This window comes from Cherax quadricarinatus, chromosome 38, assembly GCF_038502225.1.
Source record: "Cherax quadricarinatus isolate ZL_2023a chromosome 38, ASM3850222v1, whole genome shotgun sequence".
NCBI classification, from domain to species: domain Eukaryota; kingdom Metazoa; phylum Arthropoda; class Malacostraca; order Decapoda; family Parastacidae; genus Cherax; species Cherax quadricarinatus.
Window position 1 is genome coordinate 644,363 of NC_091329.1, and position 12,500 is coordinate 656,862.

At 41.2% G+C, this 12,500-nt stretch overlaps 1 protein-coding gene across 1 annotated transcript in view; it reads right to left on the bottom strand.

Moving 5' to 3' along the window:
• Positions 1-12,500, bottom strand: part of LOC138853722 (mucin-2-like) — a 58,897-nt gene that overhangs the window by 3,344 nt on the left and 43,053 nt on the right. The window contains exon 2 of the mRNA XM_070091984.1: positions 1-396. This exon is cut by the window's left edge and continues 3,344 nt beyond it. Coding sequence (XP_069948085.1) covers positions 1-396 — 396 coding nt within the window. The remainder of the gene's footprint in view (positions 397-12,500) is intronic.

Here is a 12,500-nt window from a genome sequence, read left to right on the forward strand (position 1 = left end):
ATCAATAAAGCCAGAGTCTTTGTCCTCCTCGTCGTCAATGAAGTCATCACGCTCGTCCATGGACGAGTCATCGTCAGAATCGGTGAAGGCATTGTCGTCCTGCGAGTGATCACAGGACTCGGAGGTCGAGGTGGTGGTGTGATGTTCTTCTTCCGTCAGCCTAGTGGAGGCCTCTTCGGCTTCAGACACTGCCGCCGGAGTGGTGAGTTCGCACTCGAGGGCGGGCGTGGAAGCATGGGCATGGGTGAGGGCGGGGTGGTGCAGCACGTCCTCAGCACAGAGGGCGTGTGGCGGCGAGGTACACATCACCTTGGCCGCTGGTACAGACTCAGCAGTGTCCTCACCAGACCACCGCCGCTTACCACTTGCTCGAGGAAGCCCCATCTTCAAGTGCCCCTGCAATATACACAACACATTATTGCACACATTCAACATCACAACAGGAAGATACACAAAAAATTGTGAAATTTTTAATAAACAGAATATTACTAAATTCCCACCAAGACTTTGTCAACGCCATATAATAATCACAGAATACACATCAAAACCTGCATTAATTGCATGCAGCCTACAAAGGTTTATAACAATGTGCACAAAATTGTGAAGCTTTATAAAAAGTTTAGTTACCATCAAATTAATAGTAGTACTATATACACACACTTGAATTCCTGTCATAACCCGCTATATCAATATTAACACTCACTTTACGCACGCACACACAATTATATATTTTATTATATATATATATATATATATATATATATATATATATATATATATATATATATATGTGTGTATATATATATAAGTGTATATATATATATATATATATTTTATATATATATATATATATATATATATATATATATATATATATATATATATATATAAGTGTATATATATATATATATATTTTCAACAAGTCGGCCGTCTCCCACTGAGGCAGGGTGACCCAAAAAGAAAGAAAATCCCCAAAAAGAAAATACTTTCATCATACAACACTTTCACCTCACTCACACATAATCACTGTTTTTGCAGAGGTGCTCAGAACACAACAGTTTAGAAGCATATATGTATAAAGATACGTATAAAGATAGTGTTGAATTATGATGAAAGTATTTTCTTTTTGGGGATTTTCTTTCTTTTTGGGTCACCCTGCCTCGGTGGGAGACGGCCGACTTGTTGAAAATATATATATATATACACTTATATATATATATATATATATATATATATATATATATATATATATATATATATATATATATATATATATATATAAGTCGTGCCGAATAGGCAGAACTTGCGATCTTGGCTTAAATAGCAACGTTCATCTTGCCATGTAGGACAAGTGAAAATTTGTGTATGCAATAATTTCGCCAAAATCATTCTGAACCTAACGAAAAAAATATATTTCATTGTGTTTGTTTAGTATTAAATTATTGTAAACAAATCTAAAATATATTTAGTTGGGTTAGGCTAAAATAAATTGTTCTTGTTATAATAAGGTTAGGTAAGTTTTCTAAGTTCCTTTTGGTGCAAAATTTGGTGGCTAAAACTCCCGCTTCACACACGGAGGGCCCGGGTTCGATTCCCGGCGGGTGGAAATTCTGACACGTTTCCTTACACCTATTGTCCTGTTCACCTAGCAGCAAATAGGTACCTGGGTGTTAGTCGACTGGTGTGGGTCGCATCCTGGGGGACAAGATTAAGGACCCCAATGGAAATAAGTTAGACAGTCCTCGATGACGCACTGACTTTCTTGGGTTATCCTGGGCGGCTAACCCTCCGGGGTTAAAAATCCGAACGAAATCTTATCTTATCTTAACATTAATTAAAAAAATATATCTTTAAACGTATAAGAGAAATTTTTAGAAAGAACTTAATTTTAAATGAGTTATTGCTAATTGACCAGTTTTACATATTCGGCACGACATATATATATATATATATATATATATATATATATATATATATATATATATATATATATATATATATATATATATATATATATATATATATATACATACATACATACACACACACAATAAGATCACAGTAAACAGGTGATACCAGAATATGCAAAACAACCACTGTGAAAGGATAGTGAAATTCCAAGAGCATTCGTGACTTCTCACGAAGCGCTTGATAATGTGAGAAGTCACGAAAGTGCTTGGAATTTCACTATCCTTTCACAGTGGTTGTTTTGTATATATATATATATATATAGATATATATATATATATATATATATATATATATATATATATATATATATAAAGTAATAAGTTAATGTATTAAAATTAATTTTAATAAACTACAAAAAAAAAAGTATAGTGAGCGGAGCGGTGTGCGTGGCAGGAGGGAAGTAGGTAAAGAGGGCGGGCTGCCTCGCGTCCCGACACCAGCTTTGGCTCACACTTCGTCTTTACATTATATATTCACTCCCTGATAACCTATAATGTATAATACTTTCACGTATTTTCACGATACTATTACTATAACGTTATGTTTAATGTTGACATATAGTTTCCACAGAAGAACACTTCTAATTGCGTTTTTGTTTGAGTCCGCTATTAGGACGCGTGGCGGGAGCAACTGGCGGCCACCCTATCCTTGGTTGCTGGCTGGCTGGCTGGCTCGTTGGCTGGCTGTCTAGCTGGCTGGCTAGGTGGCTGCCTCGTTGGCTAGGTGGCTGCCTCGTTGGCTAGGTGGCTGCCTCGATGGCTAGGTGGCTGCCGCGTTGGCTAGGTGGCTGCCTCGTTGGCTAGGGGGCTGCCTAGTTAGCTAGATGGCTGCCTCGTTGACTGGCTGATTTGGATGGGTGACTTGGCCGGCTGATATGGACGGATGACTGGGTAGCCTGGCTTAACTAGCTGGTTTAGTGGATGTCTGGCTCCCTACCCGCCAAGCAGTTTTTTAATCAGCACTAGTAAATTGTAATGAAATCAAATGTTAAATACACACATATACATTATATATAAGGAAAAAACAATGTTGGAAGACGAGGTATAGAGAGGGAGTGAGGTAGAAAGGTGGGAGTGGCAGTTAGTGGGGGTGGGAATGGCTGAGGAGTGGAGGTGAATAGTAGTAAGCGAGTTGGTGACGGTAGTGAAACAAGCCGGGCACGCACCCAAGACTTCAACGCGCCTCCAGCCACTCCTGGCATCAATACACATCTATAGCTTGCTAGTTACGTGTTGTCGCTATTTAATTTCGACTTCCTACTTTCTCATACACTCGCATCAAGACGAGTACAGGAAACTAAAGAATACCCACCAGCATTTATCCTAGAATCAGTTAGAAAAGTGGCCACGGTCCAGCTATGTCTGTGTACTTTTACGGGTAGTGTTGCAGCAGCCCTAGTCGACCATGTGTATGTGGTGCGGTTATGAAAGCGACCACTGTGTATGACTGTGGATAGCAATACCCTGGTTTACTCATTATGCGTGTAGTGTTTTAAGCGCCCTGCACCCTGCCTGTGTTATTGGATGCAGCCTACTCGCTCTATTATGCAATTGGTATGGTATCTGGAAGAGTCCTGTTACTTTTAGCTTAAATGTGAACGTGCTGTTTTGGGGGCGAGCGTATGGGCTTGTTGAGTAGGAAATGCCCGCGTCACCCACAGCAGGGTTAGCTGGGGGTAGTCTCTGCTCCTATCCCTGGCATACTGGTTCTAGGCGTATTAGACCGTATCGTAACCACTTTACAATATTTATTGAGGTTCGCCTCCACTTCCTTATTAGGCTCATTCATTTTACCGCCTAACGTCCTCGTGGTTCAAGCATTTCTAGCTTATGTCGCCCTTGAACCAAGCAACCCATTCCCATACTGTCTCAAGCATTGCATATTAACGTATACTGTCAACATTTACTGCTTGTTTCCGAACCTTTTAACCAAGTCATACCGTGACTCGGTTAACAAGCTGATGCCTCATATATCCGTATTTCCCAATTGGCCTTTGAATACCTTTACACATCGTGTAAAGAAATGGTGTGAAAGATATGCGTGGAAGTGTAAAATAAACTCGGTGAAAAGTAGGGGTGGCCCCCCATGGGCATAACAAAAGAACGTTACGTCAACATCCGTGGGTCTTGATTATTGAACCTGCTGCCAGCAAATATCAGAAATACTACTGGAGCAGGTGTAGAAGTCTTTAAGGGGAACTGGCTTATTACATCCTCCAAGGGGGCTACGACCAGCAGCAGCCTGGTTGACCAGGCTGCGAATAGGAAACCTCTTGAAATTAATGACATGTATTAATAATCATTATCTTCGGTTCCTTTTCTTTATCATAATCACCTTAGTTTCGGAACTAGTCTATGGTGAACCTCTGAAGCTTGCCAGTCAAGTGAATCTCTGAAGCTTGCCAGTCAAGTGAATCTCTGAAGCTTGCCAGTCAAGTAAACATTCTTCACCGGGAGGGCTCTCTTATCGCTGGTACACTCCATAACTGATCTGGTGTACCTTGTACGTTTAAGATTTCTGAGCACTCCTGTGGTTTGCCAGCCTAGTTTCCTCCTTCAATGATTTCAGCAGCCCAAAATTCCTTCTCTACCTCTCCTGTCACTCACAAGAGTCTCTCATCATTTCGTCATATAGACGAGAGCTTCAGGTGGGTCACTATTCTTGTCTTTACGTCTCTCACCCTTGGCTGCTTCACTTGGAGCGGGCAGCAAGCAACAGACCCGGTGTCCACGACCACTGCGCCCATATACTCACACTAACACTAACCTACTACACTCTTGCTTTTAGTAATAGTAGTAACAACAGTAGTTGAAGAAGCAGTAATAATAGTAGTCACAGTGATGGCAGCAGCAGCAGCAGCAGTAGTAGTAGTAGTAAAAAAGTCGAGAAACCTAGAAACTAGTTACCAGACTGATTTCGTAGCAAAGAGGAAAGGTTGAAATGATGACATGATCACGACACAGGTGTGGATATCCAAGCGTACTGATAGGGCTGACAAGGAGAGACCGACACATGGAAGAAACACAACATGGACAGATGCTAACTGAAAATGAAGAGCAACCACAAGGAACGTTTGGAAGCTGTGTTCAGAGTAACGGTATTAAAAACGAAGTACGATTATTATTATTATTATTATCATTATTGCATTCCTTGGAGAGCGTTAAGCTCGTAAGGGTCATGCAGCGCCTGGTAGTGGGAGGCAATCAAATTCTTTGGATCACGCAACTGGGAGTGGGCTCTTATAGAACAGTGGGGGAGGGCCGGGAGCTGCAGTTGAGTCTGGGAGAACACACACACAGTGAAGAGTGGAGGGCGGGAGGGACGTTCTCAGTCACCTCGAAGGGAAGAGTTGCCATGGAGATCAATTCTCACCATTTTCTTAACCCTTCACACAAAATCAGTACTTATATCTGGCCTTGAACCCCTTCATATTAAGAGTTAATAATGAGGTTAGTGACAAGGGTGGGGTGTATGTGGGAAATGCATAAATATGACAGTGGGCACATGCCCAGTGGGTAACACTGCCTGAGCCCACACTACTATCGACAAAGAGCTTCGCTCCCAGAGCTGGAACACTGAATTAACGAATGAGTATTCGATCACACTGTCACGGGGAAGCGCTAAACCCTCAGGGGGGTCACTCAGCTACTGAGGACTGAGGTAAACAGGTTTGATCTATCGGGAGGATAACTTCAATTCCTTCATCTACAATGCACCACCTCCTCCTGGAAGGGAAAACCAGGTGGAGCAGCCTCTTGCAGGGGCAGCAACACCGCAGGAGGTTTTACGTCCTCGCACAACACTGACAATGCCCCCACACATACACACAGGAGGTAGGATAAAGCTCATGAGGCAGGGAGTAGACCTAGTGGTGACCAGTGAAGAGGCAGGGCCAAGAGCTGTTACTCCACCCCTGGAACCACAAATAGGCAAGTACACACACACACACACAGTTGGGGTTCCATATCTGGTAATATGAAGACCCATAGCCTCGGAGAAGATAATTTAAATATCACTACGCCTTGAGGGTCATAGCACGAAAAAAAATCCTGAAACTGGTTCAAGGTCAAGGTGAGAGCGATCATACTGAACGCTGCGGTGGTGAGCCATACCCACGCTTGCATATTTCCCCAGGCTCTTGGGATTACCATTTTTTATGGACGAAAAACGATTAAGAGGACAGAGAAGAGACTATATCAGTGACAAGTTTGTTACTACAATATGTTGGTATCCGGTTATCTCAGCAACAGGATGAAGTGCTCATCAACACACACTAACTCGTGAAATGTCATAGAGGATACAAGAGTGACAGCTGGGCTCTTGAGACACGTCAAGCAAGCCCATACCACTAGTCAAAAACGAAAGGAGTACGTCTATACAATGGTATTAATAATAACAGATGAGGTCGTGGAACTGTCAATGGATGGCAGTGGCTGGATGCACCCCCCCCCCTCCATCCTCCACACACACACACACACAATCTGGCCGACCAGGAAAACTTTAGCCTCAAAGTTTCCCGTTTTCTCTGTGATATCAAGGAGGAGAGCGAGAAGACAAAAAAAAAAAAAAATATTATGGCTCCCTCTCCGATCCTCCAAACATCCTCCCTCCCTCTCCCTCTCCCTCTCTCTCTCTCTCTCTGTTTTTCACGAAGAATTTTAGAGTGGACCCTTCCCACTCTCTTCGTTCTATGTATACTCTTCCCTTTTACATTACCCTCTTAAATACTAAAGGCATTTAACAATATATATATAATACTAAGCACTGCAACATGAGCTTAAATGTAGCGCGTATTAATTTTCTAAATGGATTGTGGCAAACTGTGTATCAACTAAATCGGAGATTATTCGTTTGGCAGTCACCTGGCAGGTCCCTGGCAATCACCAGGCAGACAACCTCTTGACAATAACCCGCAGACAGCATCCTAACAATCACCAGGTAGACAGCACCTTGACAACCTGGCAGACAACAGCCCAACAATAACTTGGCGGGCAGCACCCTAACAATAACCTGGTAGACAACCCCTGGCAATCACCTGGTAGACAGTCCCTTGACAATCACCTAGTAGTAGCCCCCACGGCATTCACCTAAACAGCCCTCCTGGCAGAATCACCTGATCTACAGCCCCCTGACATTCACCTGGCAGACAGCTCCTAGTAGACATTCACCTGATAGCCCCTCCTGGCATTCACCTGGTAGGCAATCCCTAGTAGATATTCACCTGATAGCCCCCCCTGGCATTCACCTGGTAGGCAGTCCCTAGTAGACATTCACCTGATAGCCCCCCCTGGCATTCACCTGGTAGGCAATCCCTAGTAGACAGCCCCCGGCAGACAGACTTTACACAGGGAAGCCGGCCCCCAGGCGCCGCTGTTAAAGAAAATGGGATCAATTCTGCAGGGAAGACTCATAAAAAGAAAATTAAGGGAGTCAGTGGATGGTTGGGCCTAAACACTTCCACTCTCAACCCAAACTTTAGGTCTACATTCGTCTCTTTTGTTTTCCTTTGCTTGGAATATTATGGTGTGGAAATATGACAAAGTTAAGGTCGATAAACCTTGACCAATGTTGTCTAAGTAGTGGCGCATTGCCATGGCAACGAGGTAAATAAGAGGTATTTTGTAGCCCGGCTCCGGCCAGGCCCTCCCTGCGCCTGCGTCAGTCAACACACACACACACACACACACACACACACACACACACACACACACACACACACACACACACACACACATACGCGCGTGCGCGTGGCAGGGAATGCTGTACATCTTATGGGTTATCTGTATATTCTGGAAACGACAAAAATCTAAATCTTTCAAATTATATAGGCCCATTTCACTTACAAGTTCTTTTGTCAAAATAACGGGAAAATCAATTAGAGGGTAAAACACATGGGGTAAAAAACCTTACTAACTAGTAATATTAAATATATTACGTTATTACAAGAGTCACGGAAATTGTTCAAGAAAGAAATTGGCGAGTTGACGGTAGTGACCTAAAGAAAGCTTACGACAGCTTACAATGAAACACTAGTTTGAAAACTGCAAATATAGGACGAATGAAAGGCAAACTTTTACAATGGACGAGAGGTTTTTTTTTTTTTTTTAATTTTTAGAGGAAAATGCGAACAGTTAAAAGAGGGGGAAAAAAATGTCCCCGTGGAGAAATGTCACAAATGGGGTCCCACAAGTATCGGCACTTCCTCTTAGTGTTTTTAATTTATATAAATGACATTCTAGAGGGAATATAAAACTATATAAATGTTTGAATGCGATAAAATTTTAAGGTATAATGAACATTTGAAATTATTGTAAACAACAACAGGATGGCTTAATGAACTGAGCAAATGGAAAGAAGGATTATGCACTTAAAGACAGATAAATGTCCGTATGTGAGAAAGCAAAATAAAGCCTCATGAAGAATATGGATTATGTAACAGTGAAAACAGAGAGTGAGAGACCTAAGTATTATTATTAAGTAAAAACTGCCATCAGGAGATAGAATTATATCCTTAGACTGTCCACTTCCTTTGTCGGAAAAGAGACGAAGTAGAGAAACTTATAGTTTAGGTGGAAATTGGTCTTCCTGTCATAACTAAGATCAACAGTGATGTGGCTACCACAGTGATGTGGCTACCACAGCTGGAAAATACGATACCAAAACTGGTCACATTGGCTGATACGAAAAGAGGAGATATCTGTTAACCACGTGTGAGATTATGAAAGAACAAGACTAAATACAGAAAACAAGAAGAAGATACATTTTTTTAATTTAGAGTATAAGTCATTACCCGATCAGCTGGGCTGTGGTTCGTACGTTAGACTACGTGCGGACAGAAATAACAGCCTGGTTGATCAGGCCCTGATCCACCGGGAGGCCTGGTCAAGGACTGGGCCGCGGGGGCGTTGACCCCCGGAACACCCTCCAGGTAGACTCCAAGTATTAGAATGAATTAAAAGAGGAAATTTTAAGAAATCACAGGATGAAAAAAATCCCGAAGACGGGATCCCACGAGCATTATTCTGTTACCTGCAGGTTACCTGTTACCTGCAGGTTACCTGTTGCTTGTTACCTGCAGGTTACCTGTTACTCGTTACCTACAGGGTACCAGTTGCTTCTGTTACCTGCAGGTTACCTGTTGCTTGCTACTTGCAGGTTACTTGTTGCAGGTTATCTGTTGCTTCTGTTACCTGCAGGTTACCTGTTGCTTGTTACTTGAAAGTTACCTGTAATAACTTTCGGGAGTCACCGTCCCCGCAGCCAGTTCTAATACCAGACTTCTAGGTTGTTGGCATGATCAACCTGACTGTTGGTGCTGTAGCTACAAATAGGTAATTACACACACACCAAACCAGAAACTGTGAATCGACCCCTGCTGAAGACTCAGACGAGTCACAGGGACGTTAGGAAGTATTTCTTCAGTCATAGAGTTGTCAGCAAGTGGAATAGCCTAGCAAGTGAAGTAGTGGAGGCAGGAACCATACATAGTTTTAAGAAGAGGTATGACAAAGCTCAGGAAGCAGAGAGAGAGAGGATCCAGTAGCGATCAGTGAAGAGGCGGGGCCAGGAGCTGAGTCTCGACCCCTGCAACCACAATTAGGTGAGTACAATTAGGTGAGTACACACACACACACACACATCAAACCTAACTCAAGGAAAAGGATCTTGGGGTGAGTATAATACCGAGCACATCTGAGGCGCACATCAACCAAATAATTGCTGCAGCATATGGGCGCCTAGCAAACCTAAGAATACCGTTTCGACACCTTAGTAAGGAATCGTTCCAGACTCTGTACACCGCGTACGTCAGGTACATATTGGAATATGAAGTGCCAGTATGGAACCCACAACTGGTCAAGCAAGTCAAGAAATTAGAGAAAGTACAAAAATTTGCAAAAAGACTAGTCCAGGAGCTAAGGGGTATGTCCTACGAAGAGAGGTTAAGGGAAATCGACCTGACGACACTGGAGGACAAGAGGGATAGGGGGAGATGATAACGACATATAAAATACTGAAAGGAAATGAGAAGGTGGATATAGACGGGATGTTTCAGATATGTGCCACAGCAACATGGGGTCACAGTTGGAAGTTGAAGACTCAGACGCGTTACGGGGATGTTAAGAAATATTTCTTAAGTTACAGAGTTGTCAGGAATATATATATATATATATATATATATATATATATGGGGGTGGGTGGGCATATATATATATATATATATATATATATATATATGTATATATATATATATATATATATATATATATATATATATATATATATATATATATATATATATATATATATATATATATATATATATATATATATATATATATATATATATATATATATATATGTATATATATATATATATATATATATATATATATATATATATATATATATATATATATATATATATATATATGAATATATATATATATATTATATATATATATATATATATATATATATATATATATATATATATATATATATATATATATATATATATATCTATATATATATATATATATATATATATATATATATATATATATATATATATATATATATATATATATATATATAGAGATATATATATATATATATATATATATATATATATATATATATATATATATATATATATATATATATATATATATATATATATATATATATTTTTTTTTTTTTATTATCACACCGGCCGATTCCCACCAAGGCAGGGTGGCCCGAAAAAGAAAAACTTTCACCATCATTCACTCCATCACTGTCTTGCCAGAAGGGTGCTTTACACTACAGTTTTTAAACTGCAACATTAACACCCCTCCTTCAGAGTGCAGGCACTGTACTTCCCATCTCCAGGACTCAAGTCCGGCCTGCCGGTTTCCCTGAATCCCTTCATAAATGTTACTTTGCTCACACTCCAACAGCACGTCAAGTATTAAAAACCATTTGTCTCCATTCACTCCTATCAAACACGCTCACGCATGCCTGCTGGAAGTCCAAGCCCCTCGCACACAAAACCTCCTTTACCCCCTCCCTCCAACCCTTCCTAGGCCGACCCCTACCCCGCCTTCCTTCCACTACAGACTGATACACTCTTGAAGTCATTCTGTTTCGCTCCATTCTCTCTACATGTCCGAACCACCTCAACAACCCTTCCTCAGCCCTCTGGACAACAGTTTTGGTAATCCCGCACCTCCTCCTAACTTCCAAACTACGAATTCTCTGCATTATATTCACACCACACATTGCCCTCAGACATGACATCTCCACTGCCTCCAGCCTTCTCCTCGCTGCAACATTCATCACCCACGCTTCACACCCATATAAGAGCGTTGGTAAAACTATACTCTCATACATTCCCCTCTTTGCCTCCAAGGACAAAGTTCTTTGTCTCCACAGACTCCTAAGTGCACCACTCACTCTTTTTCCCTCATCAATTCTATGATTCACCTCATCTTTCATAGACCCATCCGCTGACACGTCCACTCCCAAATATCTGAATACGTTCACCTCCTCCATACTCTCTCCCTCCAATCTGATATTCAATCTTTCATCACCTAATCTTTTTGTTATCCTCATAACCTTACTCTTTCCTGTATTCACCTTTAATTTTCTTCTTTTGCACACCCTACCAAATTCATCCACCAATCTCTGCAACTTCTCTTCAGAATCTCCCAAGAGCACAGTGTCATCAGCAAAGAGCAGCTGTGACAACTCCCACTTTGTGTGTGATTCTTTATCTTTTAACTCCACGCCTCTTGCCAAGACCCTCGCATTTACTTCTCTTACAACCCCATCTATAAATATATTAAACAACCACGGTGACATCACACATCCTTGTCTAAGGCCTACTTTTACTGGGAAAAAATTCCCCTCTTTCCTACATACTCTAACTTGAGCCTCACTATCCTCGTAAAAACTCTTCACTGCTTTCAGTAACCTACCTCCTACACCATACACTTGCAACATCTGCCACATTGCCCCCCTATCCACCCTGTCATACGCCTTTTCCAAATCCATAAATGCCACAAAGACCTCTTTAGCCTTATCTAAATACTGTTCACTTATATGTTTCACTGTAAACACCTGGTCCACACACCCCCTACCTTTCCTAAAGCCTCCTTGTTCATCTGCTATCCTATTCTCCGTCTTACTCTTAATTCTTTCAATTATAACTCTACCATACACTTTACCAGGTACACTCAACAGACTTATCCCCCTATAATTTTTGCACTCTCTTTTATCCCCTTTGCCTTTATACAAAGGAACTATGCATGCTCTCTGCCAATCCCTAGGTACCTTACCCTCTTCCATACATTTATTAAATAATTGCACCAACCACTCCAAAACTATATCCCCACCTGCTTTTAACATTTCTATCTTTATCCCATCAATCCCGGCTGCCTTACCCCCTTTCATTTTACCTACTGCCTCACGAACTTCCCCCACACTCACAACTGACTCTTCCTCACTCCTACAAGATGTTATTCCTCCTTGCCCTATACACGAAATCA